At 46.0% G+C, this 21,701-nt stretch overlaps 1 protein-coding gene across 3 annotated transcripts in view; it reads right to left on the reverse strand.

The window, feature by feature from the left end:
• LOC310671232 (netrin-4-like) overlaps nt 1–19,294 on the reverse strand; it is a 60,787-nt gene extending 41,493 nt beyond the window's left edge. For 2 of the 3 annotated variants that reach the window (XM_083426974.1, XM_083426973.1), the window contains exons 1-2: nt 17,556–19,294; nt 7,528–8,063 (exon numbers count right to left, since the gene is read on the reverse strand). In XM_083426974.1, coding sequence (XP_083283100.1) covers nt 7,528–8,063; nt 17,556–17,643 — 624 coding nt within the window. In that variant the 5' untranslated portion in view covers nt 17,644–19,294. Of the gene's footprint in view, nt 1–7,527; nt 8,101–17,555 lie in introns of all 3 variants that reach the window. The other variant, XM_083426975.1, reaches the window with a different exon arrangement.
• Between the last annotated feature and the right edge of the window lie 2,407 nt (nt 19,295–21,701).

Below are 21,701 nucleotides of genomic sequence, written 5' to 3' on the forward strand. Positions count from 1 at the left end.
GCCGGCCCAATAATCAATTCTCCCTCTCATTGACTACCTTTTGTTCTTTTTATGTGGCGTTGCTTGATTGGGCCCTCCTATGAGATCTAGCCCAGCTAGCTTTGCCAAGTTGTCGTGGTTCCCTCACCTTCCCCCCTTTTCTGCCTGTCTGCTGTACAAAGTGAGAGTCTTCCCCACAACAAGTGGGGCAAGCAGAGAGTCGAACCGTGGACATCTCTGGCTTCAACCTGATGTATACTACCCCAATACACCATCCTAGCTCCAGCCTCCTTTCAGTTCTTCTTAGGATTTCAGAGCTCGGCTGCTAACTTTCAAGAACTTACAGAATGGAAGAGATCTCTGAATTATTTTGAATGCTCCCACAGAAAAGAGAGCTAAACTCTGTCTTTCTTGCATAATCCCAATTGATGCTGGAGCTCTGTGCTTTGCGAGAATTCCTTTCGCTCTCACCTCTCACATGCTATTGTTTTCAGTCGCTCAGCTGCAACTCATCATAAATGGAATATTATTATCCCTGCCTGCCCTGACCCCCTTTATCTTTTTTTTTTTTAGCAGCAAGGAATTTAGGAGTGCCTTAGAGCAACAGAAAATGCAAGCTGACAACCATCATGAAGGGGATGTATTTCCGCCACCCTATTCAGTAGCAGCTGGCAGGTCTTCATCTCATTGATATTTTATCTCCGGCCAAGAGGGTCATCTTCATTCCAGAGACAATGTCTCAGATTTTTGATTTCCTGCCATTCGTGGGGTCCATGTTTTGATTCTCCATTCCCCAATGCAGATAATTCTGTTATTACAGCCTGATCTCCCAGACTGGAGTTGACGTGAAACGATGTGGCCACAACAAAAGCTCCTCTTATCGGGAATTCATGCCCAGAGTCAAGAAGGATGAGTGAGTCATGGAGTCAGGGCACTTCTTACGCATGACCTCCTATGGCAGCCTACCTAAGAAAGGATCTTAAGATCCTCCTGAGGTGTCAGAAGAAAATTAAAACAATGAAGGCACATTGCGCCTTCTATAAGGTAGAAGATTCCAGGCACAATTATTCATTTACCATATTAAATTTATGTCCTGCCTATCCTAGTCAGCAGGATCTCTAGGCAATGAAACAACTAATACAAAGTTGCATAAAGCAATTAGCCTGCATCAATGCAAAATAAAAGCAATCAAAGACCAGAACCTTGTGATGATGATGATTAATAATAAGCTGAAATAAAATTTAGAGCGAACCCCTCTATCGCCTGCTGGCAACTGGTGACATGGAGAGGCCACTGCTGGAAGGACAACTGGAGGGATGGTCTTGTCCCCTCCTTCTGACACAGCAAAGAGATAGCAGAAGAGACAGCAAAAGAGATTGGCTCCTTTCAGCACCATCAGCAGTTGATAACAGGTGCACACAGTGAATGCAGAGGAGAGGTTGGGATCACACCATTAGTCCTCCCCACCTCAGAAGCACCCAACAGAACTTATGAATGAACTCTATGGCTGGATCTACACACAGGAAGAGAACCACTATAAATAAGTCATAAATTAGATCGTTATAACAAAAGAAAGAAACCCCTATCTAAAATTGCATAGATAAATTTTGTGCTCTAGAGCGCCATCTGGTGTTGCATCTTTACAATGGAGTTACAACGATATAACTGACTTGAGTGTAGCTGAGTCCTAGGTATGAATACACTGAGTTTGTCACAAAGTAGCCAGTTTATCTTGCCAAAGTCATGGTGATGATAATGCGGTATGGATGTCTGGGCCTTGGGATTGTGAACCATCAAGCTCAGTGCTCACACCCTGCCATCAGATAGTAGTTGCTTTCGGTGCCTGCCAATCTCAGTTAGATTTGAACCAGTTTCCTAGAATGAACTCAGATGAGAAAAGAAGAAAGCTTATCAGCCATTGTCCTTACAGAGAGGACCATTCAGAAAGTGCTTCTTCTGAGTGCCTTGAATGGAGTTGGGAGCACCTGATGCTAACTAGTGCCTGGACTCAGGATCACTGGAACCCCTCTGATCCTCCTACTTTCTAAAAGAAGGGTGGGATAGTAGCCTAATAAATGTCAATTCTATACATAAAAAAGAAGCAACTTTTTTTTTTAAAAAAAAAAAAAGTCAACAATTTCTGATAGGAACAGCTCCCCAGGTCCCTTCCCGTTTAGGTCTGACCAATGAAGCAGGAGCTTCACTGGGCGTTTATATAATGACGAGAGGATGATAAATCTATTCAGTATCTGCTGTCCAGCATGTCAGGAAGTGCAGAAATAATGCTAGAAAAACAGCGCCTTTTCCTGGCTAGCTTACAAGTTGGGGGGGGGGGGGAACAGAAGGAAGAAGAAAAAGAGAATGCAAGCCTGCAGATGTGGCTCATTAAAATGCAGGTTAGAAGAAGATTCCTCTTCCATCGTAGCTGCCTCTGAGTTGTTCTCCATTCTGCTTTCCCCCCTGCAAAACCATATTTGCCTGGTACTGCGCACTCCCCCAACACACTCACACTGCATTACAGCCCTTTCCTCTGGGGAAGCAGAACCTGGCGGTGCTATCTGCATGTTTATTCTGCTGGAGTTAACTGCTTCCCCTCCTCCCCTGCCTCTGCATTTTATCTCCTCTGCAGCTCAAGTTCAACGAAATGCTGAACAGACAGCCCTAGTCATAACATTTGGGCACTTGCCTCTATGAGCAACTAATCCCTTCCCCGATCTCTTCCAGCTGGAAGTTGGAATAACTAAAGAGTCATGAATGATGAGCTTTCTTTGTCATGGTGGCCAAAGCAGATCTGCTGACTCCAGGACCATGTTAGACTCAATAGGTGGCCCTGGAGTTTGCCATCTTTTTGGGGGGCGGGGGGGTGTCCTGGCTTAACCTCTTGCATTTTCCCAAATCATGACGACTACCATCACAACAGCTTAAATATATGCAGCTGCGCTTATGGGAATCCCCGCCCTCTTAATCGCAGCAATGGGGGCTTCCAGACAGGGACTTAATATTGTGAATGGGTTGTCAGGAAGCTCAGGAGGAAGAGCCGAGGGATACCACCACCTCCCATCATATGCTGCCTGAGGCAGTCGCCTCCACTGCCTAATGGCAGGACCGGCTCTAAGTGTGAGAGCTCTTGTCCTTCCACTCAACTAGCAGTGGCTTCATGGCAGATTTGGAACCAGAAACAGGTTCTTTTGCTGGTTTATTTTCCTCAGGCTCAGGTTTGTGAGTTCTGAGGCAGTTATGATTGAACGAGATCTGAATTTGAGTCTCATGGAAGGAAAGCATTAGAAAAATCTAGTGTTTGATCCACTGGTGTGGTTTGAAAAGAGAGCATGTGGTGCCAATCCACATAGGTTGGCTAGCAAAGCTTGAAGGAGCGTCTCCACCCCTATCGTTCAGCTTGGACACTGACATCCAGCTCTGAGGGCCTTCTGGCAGTTCCCTCATTACGAGAAGTGAGGTTACAGGGAACCAGGCCAAAGGCCTTCTCAGTAGTGGCGCCCACCCTGTGGAACACCCTCCCATCAGATGTCAAAGAAATAATCAACTATCTGATTTTAGAAGACATCTGAAGGCAGCCCTGTTTAGGGAAGTTTGATGTTTTATCGTGTTTTTAATATTCTGTTGGGAGCTGCCCAGAGTGGCTGGGGAAACCCAGCCAGATGGGTGGGGTATAAATAATAAATTATTATTATTATTATTATTATTATTATTATTATTATTAAACAGGTCCATCAAGCAGGGCACATCTAACCTGTTGCCACAGCAACGGGTTACCTTGTTCAGGCATACACAATTCCTCTTCCCCCAGTGCATTCCAGTAATCATTCTAGCACACTCCCTTGGTGTCATCTGTCACAAGAGACGCTCACATGGAACGAAAGGACTTTTGGTAGTTTGGCCTCCTATAGATTCTGACAGGAACATAAATAGAGAAGCAAGTCGATAAATTCTTGGTGGATCAGACTTTTCTGACCTACAGTTCCTGCGACGGCAAAGGGGAGCATTGCAATTGCCACCCTTCCAGTGCTCCAAACTCTTCCTCCTGCAGACTTATTTTCATTTCCGGCTGCTCTGCTTTATTAAAAACATGCTTCTAATTTCCCAAATCCCTCCAGCGCAGGATAAGGACGATACAAAAATCAAAATCAAAAAATTGAACACATCCATTCCTATTTCTATCTGATCTGAGACCTTAGCTTTGGTACAAATCTGCACCAGCATTTTAACCTAAGCGTCTGCTTTTGATCACACCTTCTGTTTAACTGGCACAATGCAGGTGAATGTAAAACTGAAAACTGGGGCACATGCGACTGACGATCTTCTTAAAGCAGGCCAGATGAAGGGTTTTTATTAGATCAACTTCTATGGGTAGCAAAGCAAAGAAATGAAAAAATGCAAGCTTTTGAAGTTCAGCAGGCATATATCTATGCCTGCATTCTCCTTCACCAGCAGAACTTGCTCCACCACTGAATTTACTTGCCTCTCTTGCCTTCTGTAAAATAGCAATACGGTGCAACTTTATGTAACTATTTCCATGTCTTAGGAAGGCATTCAGAAGATGAAAAATAAGACAAGTACTTACACTGCTATATCCTACACCTTGGAAAGGGGAGTAAGCTGAGAGTCACGCGACTCATTTGGACAACCAGTTTGGATAACTGGTTGTCCAGTTCGATAACTCTACTTTCAAGGCTGAAATCTTTTCGGAATCTTTTCGGAAACTGCTTTGAGGTTTGTTTGTTTTTACAGCAGCATATGAATTTCATGAATGGATAAAATAAATTATCCTATGCACAGTTACCTGGACATATGTTTAAGCCCCATTAAACATATTTGGTGCCTGTTTGCACTGTAGATTTAATGCAGCATCATGACACCCTAAACAGTCAGGGCTTTCCCCCAAAGAATCCTGGGGACTGTAGTTTGTTAATGGGGGCTGAGAGTTGCTGAGAGAGACAGTTTCCAGAGTGTCTTAATGATCAATCCTACTTCCCAGGGCACTCTAGGCTTGTAGCTCTGGGAGCAAACAGGGGATCTGCTAAGAACTCTCAGCACCCTTGAAAAAAACCTACTTCTTAACAATTGTTTGAATTCAGTTTCTCATTTTTCAAATCCGGTTCACCACATTTCTGCAGCACTTTGCCATTTATTAATTAATTTAAAATTCTTCATGAAAATTCACCAGCATTTCGGTGAGCGTTTATCCTAAATATACACATTGTTGTATACCAGTTTGCCTAATTTGCACATTTTTGCAAGAAATTTCCCCTGATATAGTGCATTTTTGTACGCTATTTTGACTAACATATGCATCTTTTGACTAATATGTTCATCTTTAAGAACACGTCCTCCTGATATGCACAATTATTTCACACTTCTTTTAGTTAGAGAGCTTCATCATAAAATCCAGAGAAGTGCGGATTTTGAAGCCTGGCTGCATTTCAGTTCCCATACAGTTTCAGGCAAGGTGAATTACTGGGTTTCTCCCCTATCGCTCTGATCAGGAAGGAGCGGAAGGGAGAGGAGCCAGAGCGTGAGCTAGTAAAGTGAAACTGTAGGGGATAGGCTACGTTGGTAGCGGTGGCCTCCAGTCCTTTCCCTGTCCCTCTATGAACATTTAAATTGGGTGCTCATAAGGCAAGAAGCCACCTGAGTAGAGACTCCACAAGTGGGAAAACCTGAACATGGTTCATGAGGCATCAAAAATCACTTGGATGCCATAGAGCGGGATATGTCAACATAGCCACACGTGCCTGATATACTATGCTAAACAATTATAAGAGAATTCCAGCTGTCAGTCAGTACCATTAGAAGATGAATCGCCCACTTGCCTTGCACAGGATTCTGCTGCAGAGATTTCTTATTATAATATATTTTTTATGCCCCATAAACAAATATATTATAATAAGAAAAAAATAAAACATTAAGATAGAGAGATGAGAGATGATAGATAGATAGATAGATGATAGATAGATAGATAGATAGATAGATAGATAGATGATAGATAGATAGATAGATGATAGATAGATGATAGATAGATTAGATAGCTAGATAGCTATGGCAACCATTTTACGCAGGGGTTCCATTCATGACCTCCCAGTATGTTGGCGGAGCATGCATAAGCCCCACCCAGTTCCATTCTGCCCCATTTTCTAGCCATTTCTAGGTCAGCAGCAACAAGCGTGTGCATGATTGTGCGTCAATCAGACTTGCATAAAATAGTCACTGGCATGCGCGCGCACACACACACACATGTACACACGTAGAAGCGCAGGAGCCAGGTTTCTGAAAATGAGGCACTGGCAATGTTTTTAGTACTCTATGTGCACTGACAACATGACAAAGCCACTCCCGACATAAGGAGGGGGGGGGTTGCGGGCTCACACCCCCATCTACATCCTCGCGGGGCTGGCTGCAGTCCCGCGGGACTCAGGATTCCCAAGATCTCATTAATATTCATTGACCGCGATAATATTCATTGATCGGCTGGCGGTGGGGGAGGGCTCACCAGGGGGCACTTAAGGTCGGGGCAGCCCATGCTCGCCCCTTTTCGTTCCTCGCAGCAGCTGCGGTTTTCCCACCCACCCTCTAGGTTCGCATTTGGACTTTGCTATGGGCTTCAGCTGGTCGCCGCAAGGGGCCTGGTAGGAGTGTTTCCATTTGGCTAATTGGCTGTATTTTGGATGCCACTTGGTTTTTTCGCCTACCTCATAGCAAAACGTCACAACACCTTTGGTTTTAGCGGTTAGGCATTGGCAGGGGTATTATGATGCAAATAAGTTGGGGGGGAGGAACGCCATCACCTCCCCCAAATGTGGAAGGGTAGTTTGTTAAAGGACTCCGGGGGGCGTCGCCTCGTCCGAAACCTATGGAGGCTAGGGCCTAAAGCGCCCCCCCGAGCGGTAACCCCTTGGGGAGTGCCTAGGGATGTGCATCTCAGGGGCTCCCCCTGTTGGTGCATAACCCTTCCCAGTTTTATACCGGTAGTCTGATAGGGCCAATGCCAAAGCCAATACCGCTCTTTCCTGTAATCAATAAAGTTGTGGCCATTTTACGCCCATTAACCTTAATTCTGGTGTCCGGTGTCTTTATTTATTCCAACTGTGGGAGGGGGCGGGAATCGCCATGCAAATGACTTTGCTTTATATAGAAAAACTGTCAGTTGAAAATAGAACAGTTTCACAGAGTGTGTATTTTTAAAATCTCTCTTTCTTTGGAAAACAAATTATATGATTAGGCCTTTTTTAAAAAAAACTAAACAAAAAACCCTAGTTACGGTTCCACAAGAAACATCTCCATGCAATGTGCATTTTGATGCTCATTTCCATCTCTCTGAAGCAATGCTCACCCAAACTCTGCTAAACTGGCTGGATGATACAAATAGGGAAGGATAGGACCATATCCGGGGCTGTCAAAGGTTACGCGACATGTGTTGCCCATGACTACACCAGGGCTGCTCTCTTCCACAGCAGCTTCTAACCTTTGTTTTTAGCATAATCTCTCAGTGACCACAGAAAGGTGAAGCAGATTTCAGTCACTGTCACCTACCTCTCCTCTGGTGCAAGGCATCACGTCAGAATACCTGGAGGTACAGAGAGACCCTTCCTCGGTGGTATCATCTGGGAGCCCAAAAGTGGCCGTGCAGTTGGCAGAGAAATATTTGTACGGCCTCCACGTCTGCCCATAGTCCTGCGACCTCTCCAACACCATGGCCGCCGGGCGAGGCGACTTGAACACCACGATGACGTGGGTCAGGTAGAACTCCGTCTCCAAATCCAGCCGGATCTCCTCCCTGTGCACCCCTTGCGCAGACTGCCACCAGGAGGCGGGGTTTAGGAAGAAGTCGTCCGTCATAGCGGAAGGAAGGTGAGAGTTATCAGGCTGGTTGGCGTTACACTTGGTGCACCTGGGCTGTCCACAGGTGCCGTGGTGGAGAAGATGGTGGTCTGGGTAAAAGCAGTAAAGTTCTGTGCTGTTCTGACCGCAGGTGGTAAGCGTGACTGGCGTTCTTCCAGTCGCAAGGTTCCCCACGGCAGGATTGCAGGAGTGCCCGTCGCATCGGAAGGCTCGTAGCTTCGCTGAATCTGCAGTGCGAGCAGCAGGGAACAAAACGAGACAAAACTGCATAAAATCAATATTCTGCACCATTGTGTATCACCCAGTCCCTCCCCAGCCCTGGATTCCCTACCAAGCACGTAACACCGTTATTAACTGTTATTATTATTATTTGCATGTATTGTTTGCTTTCTGCAAAACAAACAAACAAAAAGTCTCAAAGAAACTTATGGGCCCACCCATCAGTTTCATTTAACCCAAATTTGATGGATGGCATTGTGTACCAATTGATTTGCCTGGGTCTGAGACATATTCTCTTTCCACAGCTGTGCCTTGCGGAAATCGGATCCTACCCACTGAATCGGTTTTATCAAATGTGCGGAAAAGCCAAAAAGAGATTTTGCTTAACCAAGCATCAATTCGGCTGATAAGATCAGATATTTGCAAGGAACAGTTGTGAAATGAGAAATTAATTGGCAAATTAATTGGTGCACAATACGATCATAATGCAAGTCAAGCTTGCCAGTCATTTAAAAACAAATACAGAGGATAAAATACAGCAGGATAAACATTTTTTAAAATGTCTTCGTACAGAACTACCTTCTGCGTCTCAAATCATTGTTTAAAAAAATGATGCATGCATTGATTGAAACCCTTTGCTAAGGAGAAGAATGTGCATAATTTACTGTGGCTGTGAGACCTCCTGAAAACAGGGCAGGGTGACAGAAAAAGGAGAAAATTGGAGCGCTTGTACCATGAGTCACACAGCACACACACAAAAACTTGCTATTAGAAGCAGCTGCCAGCAGGAGGAGCAAACTAGAGAGGCCCCCACATGGCCACACTTAGGGCAACAGTCCTAAGACAGTGGCAGCCCAGTGGTACTTCATGTAGCAGCTGATAACAAGACCTGAATGCTTGAACTTGACCTGAGAGAAAATGATCAAGCCCGCCTCAACAGTGCCATAAAGCCATCAGAAGAAATATTGCATCAAATGGCCCTAAGTGCATGAAAAAATGAGTTCCAATAATAAATACAATTAGGAAGTAGCAAAGCAGTAGTTGATAGCTCCATTCTAAAGGTAGTTAAAATCAGAATTCACTTCCAGTTCTTCTAACCAGAGGCTACACATTTTCTGTTCCTGTTCCAAATCCATTTCCATGCTCGTTTCCATTACCTCTGTCACAATTTCACAGGATGCTTCTGCTGCAGAATATCATGCTGAACTAGGGCTTCTCACAGTTCTATGGCTTTATGCTTGTCATACCTACAGAAAGTTTTTTAAAAGGCAGAACACACTATTTATGTCTAAAGTGTATCGACTAAAATTTGTGGGTTGGATTTAAGGTTTTTGGAATTGGGGAGAGGGAGAGACGCTAATTGTCTTCTGCAGTTGCTTGTGCAAGCACTGGAGCACCCTCTTCTCAACCTGGTGCTCTCCAGATGGTTGGGACTCCAGCTCCCATCAGCCCCAGCCAGCAAGAACCATGTTCAGGGATGATGGGAGCTGTGGTCCCGCAACAGGCTGGGGACGGCTGAACTAGTGGAAGAATCCCATAGTGGTTCTCAAATGTCTGCTTGTGGAAATGGAAGCACCTCTTTGGATTTAGGTTCACTTTTCTTTGCCTGTCCTCTAGCCCAGGGGAAGGCAGACTTCAGCCTTGTGGGATCTACTCTGTGTTTCACTAGAGATCAAACAACCGGAGCCAGGTGCAAAAGGAACTGAAGAACTTAGAATTGAATAACTTGAGTGCTCTGAACTTGCAGTGAGATCAGGGAGTTGTTCTAAGTACCAGAACTGAACCAAGTTCTGAACACTAAAATCCATGTCTGGTTCCTTCAAGCTTTTCTTTTCTTTTCCATTTCAGCAGTCCAACCTGCGGTGGTGGGAGTCATTGTGCTGTTGCTGTTGTCCAACCACTGCGAGTCAGAAACCCTTGCTGCTGCGCTGCAAATCACCAATAGATCCCGATCTACTTCCCACCTTCTTCTGCTCCAGCAAGAGATGTAAAACAGGCCTTGGGTGATCAGCTATGCCTTTTCCCCGTGCAGAAGGGAACCTTTGGGTTTAACCCAATAACTATGGACTTGCTCTGTTTGCATGGCTCTGTTTCAAAAGCAGACTTGCCCTGGTTTCCAATGAATCCGCAGAATGCAAGAATGACAGGAGATGAATACAGATGACGCTCGCCCCGTGGCTCAAAATTAAAATGGAAATCTGCTTCTTTTCATTCCTAGAGATGGAATCGGAAAGCATCCCACTGCCTGTCTCTCTCTCTCCTCCACTCCCCCCGCCACCAATTTTCTAAATGCATTTTATGGAGCAGGCAGAGTGGGGAAGAGCACAGTTGGCTTTCTAATCAGTGGTGATGACAAGGAGGCTTATCTGCTGTGCCTGCTAATGCAGCAACATCAATAAATGGTTCCTGTCTGAACTGCTGTGTCATTAGGAACGGCAGAGTAGGAGAGCACATGTGACAAATGAGTGGAGAGGGGGGCGGGTGGGAAGAGTCGGATCAAAATCTGCAGTTGATTAAGAGTCTTGCATTGGAAGCAATTAATGTGCCAATAAGGCAGCCCATCCGTCACTTGGTTTATTTCTCTGAAACACGGGGTCATAGAAGTGGGGCACGGCGGGCAAAGGGGCAGAGCATTCCGGCAACCAGGGACTTACCCTGAATGCCAAAAGGGACTCCTTGAATAATTCATGCCAGGCTAAACAATCAAGGCTGCAGTGCGCCCTCCTCCTTTCGCTCCCAGGGGGCTGCATGTCACCGAGGTGGATGGTGCCTGGCTCTTGATAGATGGCGTTGCGCAATAATCAATGCCACTCAGCTATTTATGCATTTACCCTGCTATCCCAGGGGAGTCGCTCAGCAAGGTGACTGTTTGTTGGAGGGCTTCTGGCAAATGTTTGGAGCATCTGGCAGTGACATAGTCATCGAAAAGCTGGGCAAACCTTTCAGATGGCTGATGGCTGAAAGCAGATTAGCTGGTTTGGGACGTGGTATACACATGGCGCAGGTGGGATGCGGGTGGCGCTGTTGGTTAAACCACAGAGCCTAGGACTTGCCAATCAGAAGGTTGGTGGTTCGAATCCCCACGATGGGGTGAGCTCCCGTTGCTGGTCCCTGCTCCTGCCAACCTAGCAGTTCGAAAGCACATCAAAGTGCAAGTAGATAAATAGGTACCACTCCGGTGGGAAGGTAAACGGCATTTCTGTGCGCTGCTCTGGTTTGCCAGAAGCGGCTTAGTCATGCTGGCCACATGACCCGGAAGCTGTACGCCAGCTCCCTTGGCCACTATAGCGAGATGAGCGCTGCAACCCCAGAGTCGGCCACGACTGGACCTAATGGTCAGGGGTCCCTTTACCTTTACCTTTATACACATGGCATTAGCCACAATCCAGATCTAGGAAAATACTGTGTTTTGATATGTTTGCCCTCAAACCAGCTTCAAACCACACTGAGAAAAAGAATGACCCAGCTGCATTTTAAGTCAATAGTGTGTGCACATAGCCTTACCGAGTTCAGCTGGCTGCATGTGGGTTGAAAAGTGGGTCTGCAGCAACCTTTGCATGATATACTCAAAGAGCCACATGTTCCAAGCTAGCAGTTATGCAAACCCATCCTTATTTGATGTTTCAAGTTAGTGGGTCTGCCCTTGTTATTGAGTGCCTTTCACCCATTGATGCCATGTTATGAAATAAGAAAAAACCAAACCACAGGCAGTATAGAAAAATAAATAAACCAGTATATAGGGTAGACTGGCCAGGTTTCTTGCTCCACTGAAAGAGTGGAATGCCACTGGAAAGCACTTTAAATTCTTTACTAGAATTTAGTAAAGTGTATTTTACACAAAAATACATACACACGTGGCATAACTATTCTTTGTTAAGGGATCCTGACTAGGCACGCTTGCTTAAGGACAGAAGAAATGTATTGCTGAATTACCATAGTTAAGGTCAACCTAGCCCTGCAGTGATCCCAGTAACCAGCAGATGTTAGGTGAAGCATTGGAAATTGGCTAGCAACACACCAGTGGAGTGGATCACAGTCTACTTTCTGCCATGCTTCCTCTGTGCTGTCAGAAGAATCTCTTCCAAGTATGTGTGTTCACTGGAAGTAGGCATCCATGACCTGACTGCTCCCATTCCTAAAAAATCTTATATGCAAAGAATTGGGCAGATCCAAACTATGGCTCATCACAATCAGTCGGCTTCTCCTTCATCCTCTTGGATAGGATGTTGATAATGGTATGTCATCCAGGAGTACTGCCAGGGCCACCACTGCTTCTCAATAACTGCTGACATCAAGCACATTTGCTACATAGAATGGGTGTAGTCAGGGGGTGCAGGTGTGCTGCCGCCCCCCAAGATAAAGTAAATACTGTAAATAGAAATACTTAACTAACTGAACAATTGCATTGCAGATATCTTGGTTCTTCCCCTCCCCAACATAAAGCCTGCCCCCCCCCCCCGAAATAAATCCTGGCTACGCCCATGGTACATAGGCTCCTGTTGTCACACCACACCCATGGTGGGGATGCTTCATGTTCCGTTTGAGAGCAATGGAAAACCAGGGGAGTCTTTCTACAACCAACTCTTTGGAAAAAGGTGCTGCTGCTAGTTTTAATTCTAAATGGTGCAATGGAAAAGCTCTTTATATATGTCCCTTCCTCTTTATATATACATTTTAGTAGGCTAATCTGTTCCATGAAGCCTGACTCCTTAAAGCAGTCTGCCTCTTCCCTTTATCCCTTCCCTTTATAACTGTTGAAATGCATAGGCTCTTTGAAATGGTAATCTTTCTTGTTTGCTGATATAATTGTGCAATGCACCATGTGTCCCGTTGTTATGTACTGAGTTGAATAGGATCCAAACTGCAGCAGTCTGATTGGTCCTAGAACAATAGGACCCAAAATGCAGCAGTCTGATTGGTCCTAGAACAATAGGATTTAGAATGCAGCAGTCTGATTGGTCCTAGAACAATGCAGCAGTATGATTGGTTGGCAGGAACCACCCAATCATGCTCCAGATAGAAGTGAATCCACAACCTGATTGGCTTACAGTAGAATTCCGGAATTAGCCAATCATGTGCAGCCCATTGTGTAAATAATGTATATAAAGCCGATACTTTGAGGGGACATTCATTCATTCCTCCTCACCACTATGAGCTGAATAAAGAGCATGAAATCACGTTGCGACTCTGAGTATGTTTCACCTGTAATAATTCTAATTGCCTTTTGAAGGCATTTAAATGGGTGGCCATCAACACATCTTGTGGTAACAAATTTCATAGTTTATGTGCTACTGGGGGGGTGGAATCGCTCAGCCTTTACCAAGCTGGTGTCCTCCAGATGTTCTTGGGACTTCAACTCCCATCAGTCATGAGAGTTGTAGTCCAACAACATCTGGAGGGCATCAGATTTGTGAAGGCTGATCTAGCTAATATTGGTAAGAGAGGTAAGAGCAGAAGATGAGATTTACTACTCTATAGTGATATAACACCTAAGCTCCGTCCAGGTGTTCAGCCCTCTCTCTCACTCTCCCAGTCCATGCCTGCTTCAGTCTAAGACCTTTGAATGATGAAGAAGAAGGTCCGAAGAGGTCACCTTTGAATATTTGGCTAAACAAGGTCAGAATCTGCCACACAGTGATGCCACACATTTTTGGTGTTTGTGGAAAAAGCAGCATACAAAACCAACGAATGAATGGATGGATGGATCTGTGGTATCACTTAAAATAGAAAGCTTATGATATGAAATAACATAAACTAAACTTATCTTGAGAGCTATTCTTCCCAGTGGAGACTGTAGGGTATTTAAATGTAGAATGGGAAAGTGAGGTTGTTTAAAGCTTCACCACAAACTGCTAAAATATAAGCCTACTATCTAACCTCTGAAGGAGGCATATAACCAGAATGCTAGCTTATTTCTTAGTTCAAAGTCCTCTGATCTAATCACCTCTCTCCTATTCCCTGATTTACCCTTTCACCCTTAAAGAAAAATTAAAATGGACCTGAAATGGTTTCCCACTTTCCACTCTGCTTCTGCTTTGTTTGAGGGAAGTGAGGGGGGAATTACTGCAGCCAAACATATTTAATTGTGTGGAAACAGCCATGCTACTTAGTCTAGTAACCAACTACTGTAGCATGATCCCAATGATATCAACCATTTGGATTTAACTTCACCCCTCAATTTCTGATCGTCAGTCTTTCAGCAATACTGCATCACTATTGTACAAAAGCTTTGCACCCAGTGGGATCAAGCAGGGAGAGCCAGGGTTTGGTCATAAAAACATAAGAAGAGCCTGCTGGATGAGGCCAATGGCCCATCTAGTCCTGCGTTCTGTTCTCAGTATGGCCAACCATATGCCTATGCGGAAACCGCAAGAAGGATCTGAGCACAACAGCACTCTTCCCGTGCTGCAATTTCCAGCGACTGGAATTCAGAAGCATGCTGCCTCCAACCATGGAAGTAGGACATAGCCATCGGCTTTAGTAACCACTGGTAGCTTCATCCTCCCTGAATTTGTCTAATCCCCTTTGAAATTTGTTGGCCATAAGATCACGAAAGGGTGGAACTATGCAAATAAGGCCGGGCTTGATTCTCAGTGGCTGAGGTCATCCGAGTCACTAGGGTCAGTGAAGAGGTTTTAGCTCTCAACACAATGCAGTCCCACAGTGGCACATCTTCAATAACATCTGACAGTCCAGGACAGAGTAACACAAACCTAGCAAGGCATGCTACTCCTAATGTATGAAGACTGGGCAGTTTCTAACTTTATATAGCTGCTAAATGTTAATACGGTAAGACATTTTTACACTGGTTACAGGATAAAGGGGAAATGGCTGAAAACAAAGTGGATCAGGGGTAATTTGATCGTTGCCGTGTATGATTGATGGAAAGTGACAACAATTCTGATGAGAATAGATAATGGGAGAAGCCTCTGTCTGATGCATTCATCTGTTTCATAATCTGTCATCTATTGTACATCACAAGATTATTTTATGCTTTTCACTAACACAAAACCAAACTACTAAATGCTTCCCTTTGCTTGCCATCGCTGAGGTAAAAAGCAAAACACACACCAGTTTCACCGGTTTGTAGAGCTGTTGAACAAATGGGAAAGAAGAAGGAACAACCAAGCTAAGGGGTATAATCCACCACCCAATGTAATCATTGGCAAGAAGGGGTAGGGTGGGGGGTTGCATCCTATCTGCTGTTTCAACAGAACCAAAATAGCAAGCATGGGCTATGAAGCTGTATATAGACGGAAGATGCAGCCTGGTGTGGTGCAGCGGATAGAAAGCCCTACAGAGATCTGGAGTTGAAAAAATGCAGCTGAATGGAATTTGGATATAGTTGAAACTTCATACGTGCACCTTGATATCTAGGTTTTCACAAGCATATTTGAGAAGCAGGAATTCCCCTTGATTGCCTCTCAACAATTTCCTCTACAATTTGAGTATCATGGTCAAAACTAACATAGCCTGCCCTACTGTTTGGCAGAGTAAATGGACTCCTTGCTTTACAGGTGTTTGGTGCCCTTAAAGAGAATCAAACTGGAGTTAAATTTCCTTTCTTACTCAATGTTTACAACAGGCCTACTACCACCATGCGGCTTTCCTTGATCAAGAGCCATAATGTCTGAAAACTAAGCCACAATCGGGCCTCACCCAATGCAGCTCTGTGCATGAGAGGATCCTCACAGCCACTGAGCTCTCACTTCTGCTGCACCAACCATCCAGCCAATATGCCCACCTACTCATAATGATAAGAGGCTCTATTCAGCAGTCCACTTGTCTCTTTAGGCTCCTAGAGTGCTGACCACTCCCACAGAAGTGGAACCGGCCAATGAAAAGTGGGGGAGGGCCTTGTGTTCTTGGGAATGGCCAAGTGCATTATGGTACACTCACCCTAGTGGCAACATATTCCCTTGCAGGTGGAGGTGGTGGGGCTCTAGCTCAGTGTTTCTCAGTCGGGGGCCATATTCCAAAGGTATTCCAAGGGTGCCCCCAGGTGCAATTATATAATTATAAAAAATATAAATAGAAGATGCTCTATTTACAAACAATATAGCTACCTTTCTACCAGTAGAGCAGGGGAGGCCGCATGAAGGAAACAAGGTTGAAAGGGGGTCACGGTCGGGGGGTGGGGGGAAAGATTGAGAAACACTGCTCTAGCTCAGTGGCCGAGCTCTTGCTTTGAATGCAGAAAAACTCAGGTTCAGTCCCCTGCATCTCCAGGTGGGTTTGAGAAATAAACAAACAACTATCTGACTTTTAGAAGACATCTGAAGACAACACTCTTTAGGGAAGTTTTTAATGTTTGGTGTTTTATCACTTTTTTATTATTATTAATATTAATATTCTGTTGGGAGCCTCCCAGAGTGGCTTGGGAAACCCAGCCAGATGAGCAGGGTATAAATAAATTATTGTTATTGTTATTGTTAGTCCTGGCTGGAGAGCCACTGGTAGTCAGCGTCAAGCAGACATCACTGTGCAACGTGGACTAGCTATGGTATGACTCTGTAGAAGGCAACTTCCTATGTTCCTGAACAACTTGTAATGCCAAAAACATGACTGCATTCAGTGTTTTGGGTCACAAATTGTGAACGACCATCGTTATCCCTCCTTAGATCACTGAGGAGCGACACCACCCATAACTCAGCCCATTAGTCCTGTGTTCGGTTTCTAGCATGCCCATGTCAGGTTGAGCAAGAACTCCTGTCTGACATCCTGGAGGACTGCTGCCAGTCAGTGTAAGATAGCACTGAGGTAGACCCATCAAGGGCACAGCCTCATGCTTACAGACAGGAGCACACTGGAGGGGTTCTACATGCAGATGGGAGGGGAAGGTTCATGTTCTACGTCGATAAGGCATCTCAGTCCTCACCAGAGAGGGTTAGAAACATAGATATGCTCTTCCTGAGAAACAGTGCATATTGGTGAGCGAGACACGTTTTGTGGCATGAGTTGAAAGCTGCTCTTATTAGGATATGTTTATTCCCAACACTATCCTATGCGCTAAGTCCAAATTCAAAGCACTGATATGCACATACATTATACACCCAGAGTCACAGCCCATCTCAAGTACTTGCAAACAGACAGCGTGCGAATACTGAATCATAACTCTCAATCTTGTGTGGCTCTCCTTATAGTCGAGCCTGGCATCTGAGTATTTGTGCAAACCAAAAATTTCTTGCATAATATTTCACTGTTGAAAAAGCCATTCCCAGTAATTCCATTTCAACCTGGTCTGAATCCCAGTGCAGCATGGTTCTGGGAGAATTAACTTTCTCTGTGCCTCAGTTTCCTGGCTTTGAAATGGGAACAACCGGGACCTAGGCGGGGATGAGACACAGGTATTGCCAGCCTCTGGACTCGGTGACAGAGTGGGCTATACATCTAAAGAAAAAACGGACGACTTCTCCTCTTCCTACAAAAAAAAACACTCCGAAGAGGCTTTAAAGCTCTCCCCCATCATTGATGGGGAACCTATGCGTAATTCCGCTTACCTGCTCCAGGATGGCCAGAAATAATATACTCCAGGAATACGATCAGCGTTATGCTTTTATGCTGCATGACTCCGCCTAGGAAATCCATCTTCTCCGGAGGCGCGAGGGTAATAATAATAATGATGATATTTCTACAAGCTTGGTGCCCACATGACCTTTCTTTTCGGGGCGGGGGCAGAGCAGACAAAACAAAAACACTTTCCTTCAGGGCAGCGATGACTGCGGGCTCCTCGTGCTTCTCTTTCCCTGAAGGGGTGGGTGGGAACCCGCCGCGCGTGTCTCTCTGTATCTTTCCTCTCTCTCTCGCCTTCGGATCTAAGGCGCGCTTCCCAGCTCCGCGGCCGCTTCGCCTCCCCCGGCGCGTCCACCTCAGCCGCCCATCGCCTCCCAGTGGATTCAGGCAGAGCGCTGGCTGGCTGCTTCGAGATAGAGCCCCTTCGCCCCCTCCCAACTTCGCCCCCCCGGAGACGAGGTGAAGTTCACACGTCTGGCACAGCAAGCCGAGCGGAGCAAGCCTGGTCCTCCTCCTCCTCCTCCTCGCCCGTCGACCTTTCGCAGGGTCAAGGCGGCGACGCGGCTCGGAGGGCGAAAGTTCCCTCGGAGTTCGCTCAACTTTCGATTTCACTTCGGACCTTCCCTTGGCCGCCCGAATGTTTCCACTCGGCTCTCCTCGCGCCGGACTGACTCGCGCTTTGGCGCTCCTCTAACGCGAGTGCAATCGAGGGCAAAGCCGCCTTTGGTTTGCCACCCTCTCACCCCCCCCCCAACCACCCCCTCTTCGGTCGCCCAAGCACGGCCTTCTCCCCCACCCCCTTGGGACTATCGCCGGTGTCTCAGAGGCGATCCTATGTATTCCACCGGCTTTAACAGAAAAATGGATTATTATTATTATATTGTTACTACTATTCAGGGCAGCGCTGGGCTTGGGTGACTTTTGTGGGGATTGATGAATAGCCCATTCCTTCACTTTCAGGTGCTTTCAGTGCCTTCTTTAAAATAAAATAAAAAATGACGATGAGCTATTTTTTTGGAGGCGAGGCTTCTTTGCGCCGAGCTCCTCGCGTCTCTCCAACCCCGCGGCGATCGCCTCTGCCGGCCACCTCGGTCCCCTCTAGCCCCGTCTGGCTGCAAAAGGGATTATTCTGACATGTGATCCTCTTCCTGTCCTTTGATACGTGTGCGTGTCTGTGTTTTTCATCTCGCTTGCGCACTCCTTCGGCTGCTTGCGGCGCTCTCCAGACGCACGTGTCCGCGTTTGCTCGCTCGCAGAACCTCTCCTTTCCCCCACTTCGCGAGAGCCCGTCAAGCCTCCGGCTCCGACGCTGCTCCTGTCCTAGGCCTTTAAAACCAAATGCCCGGCGGGGAAAGCGCTCCTTCCTCCGTCGCTCCCCCCTTCGCACCGGCCAGGCTCGCGGTCGATTCGTGTCTCTGCAGCGCCCCCGTCAGGCATAACGGCCAACAGCAGCAGGCGCCGGCTGCGCATAGCGCCCAGGCGGGCAGGCGACAGAGGCAAAGTGGTCCAGGGTTTAACAAATTGCTGCTGTGATCGGACATGTGCTGTCCTGCTTCGTGGCTTCGACCACTAAGGATGGATGCTGATTAACGAGCAGCGTTAATAACCTGCCAGAGCCTGTCTGGGAGGAGAAGCAGAAGTTGGATTTAAGCAGGGGAAAAAATTGAATTTTTGCAGCTGGTTGGAAACTAAGCAATGTTTTGGCCGACTGGTTGCAGTGCAGGCCGTGGTTTCTCCATCCCCCTGGGGTGTGCAGGCTCATGCAAAGTTATTTTGCTGCCAGAGGCAAAATAGTATATCACTTCCCTGCTCCAAGTCAAAGTGTGTCCTTCCCAAGGCCAGCCAAGGTGGGGTTTTTTGTTTGTTTGTTTGCATCTGAGACAGAATATCCCACAAGTGTCTTTGCAAGTAAAATACATAACCATTAGCTGCCCTTTTCCTGGTATTGAAACTCAGCCCAGCCCTTTAGAACTTTGTATTCAGTCCTCCGTGTTTTCTCCTTGCAACGTTCCAGAAGGAGAGCCAGGACAGTCTCTTACAGCAAAAAGACGAGAGGGGTCCTCAGCCACTTTTGTGTATGGAGACAGATTTGGAAATGTAAAAAACTGTTGTGGGCATTGCCAAATACCCACATCATGTTGTTGTTGTTTAGTCGTTTATTCATGTCCGACTCTTCGTGACTCCATGGACCAGAGCACTCCAGGCACTCCTGTCTTCCACCGCTTTTTAAGATGCTGTCTAGGTTTGTCATTGCTTTCCTCCCAAGAAGCAGGTGTCTTTTAATTTCATTACTGCTGTCACCATCTGCAGTGATCATGGAGCCCAAGGAAGTAAAATCTCTCACTGCCTCCATTTTCTCCCCTTCTATTTGCCAGGTGGTGATGGGACCAGTGGCCATGATCTTCGTTTTTTTGATGTTGAGCTTCAGACCATATTTTGCGCTCTCCTCTTTCACCCTCGTTAAAAGGTTCTTTAATTCCTCCTCACTTTCTGCCATCAAGGTTGTGTCATCTGCATATCTGAGGTTGTTGATATTTCTTCCAGCAATCTTAATTCCGGCTTGGGATTCATCCAGCCTAGCCTTTCGCATGAATTCTGCATATAAATAAGCAGGGAGACAATATACAGCCTTTCGTACTCCTTTCCAACAAACTGGTGGTGCTCAGACCTGCTTTCAAAAATACCTCCCCGTACCCCGGCAAAGTGATAAAACTCTTTTGCCACTGTGACAAAAAGGATGTTGGATTGGATGTGTCATTGGGCTGATTCAGCAGGCTGTTCATATGTTCTAACACAGGCAACAACAACAAAACCCTCACACAACAGAGAAGCCCCTTCCAAGCAATGAACAACAACAAAGGCCAACCTTTATTTATTTTTTATTACAAATAAATAAGGGCAGGGGATCTGGGCAGGCACCAAGTCTGTGAGGCCAGAGGCAAAAGTGGGAGAGCATTTATCTGATTTTCACACTCACCCTCTCTAGCCTTCACCCAGACAAGCAGAAGGCATTATGAGAGCTCAAGGTCACCTTCCTGCTGGGCACAAATATTTGGGGTGGGAAGCAGGCCAGTGATGAGTGTAGCCTGAAGAGAGAGGGTGTGGCCTGGGAAGAGTATCTAGGGCCAGATACAGAGGCCCTAGAGGGCCACTACCAGGCCCTGCAGACTTGAAGTTCCACCACCCCTGGCTTACCCACAGTCACAAAATGTTTCCACAACTATGTGTGTAGTTATGTTTGCATGTTGCGTACACGCATACTGATTACTGTTCGCTGCTGTGGTCCTTTTCCATCTTCTTGCTGCAACACCCCAAATACATCACTGCATTATGCCCATTTTACAGATGGTGTGCCAATGCTGAACGACAGGAATTTTGTTAAGGCCACCCAGTGAATCTGCAGATTAGGTGGGGTTTGAACCCTAGTTTCTGTATCTTCCCAAGCAGTCTGTTTATTGGGCCACATTACGATTTCCACAACTCTCTGTTTTTAGCCCCTGAGTGTCTGTATCACCAGAACTGATTGCTGCCTACTGGAGCCATAAAGTGTATTTTCTAATCTCTTTCTGCAATAGTTCTGACTGACTGCATGAGTGGGACATATTCAGAAGCAAAATTTCCACCGGTCATTCCTTTTTCCCCTTTCTTCATTCCTTTCTTCCAACCAGATTTCCAGGCCTGCAGCCCTCTGATAACAGGCTTATTGTCCCCACCCTCGGCAAATGTGCCTTTGACTTAATTCCCTGATCTGCAAAAATATTTCATTCTTTTCTTTCACTTCCCCAAGGCATTTGTGGGCCATGTGTGTAAGACCTAAGATAGTAAGAAGCACTTCACTTCTGCTTTGGATCATCTGAGTTCTCCCCCCTCCGCCCACCCCATTATGCATGTTTTAATCACTGGGGCTGGTGGGGGTGAATTAGGAAGGTGTGCTCTTACTGTGTAAAAGGCATATTATTCCAGCATGTACCCAGAAGTGTGAGAGATCTGTCCTAAAATATGATGGTCTGGAAGTGCCTGATAAGAATAAGTTAAATAATCAGCAATTTGACACCCCAAATTGACTGACTGAGGCGGCCAAATGAATGGAATAGGATAGTTGTGCTGTTCTCCTCTATGAAGCCAGGCACATA

Source organism: Podarcis tiliguerta (assembly GCF_965153285.1).
Source record: "Podarcis tiliguerta genome assembly, chromosome: 2".
Taxonomy (NCBI): Eukaryota; Metazoa; Chordata; class Lepidosauria; order Squamata; family Lacertidae; genus Podarcis; species Podarcis tiliguerta.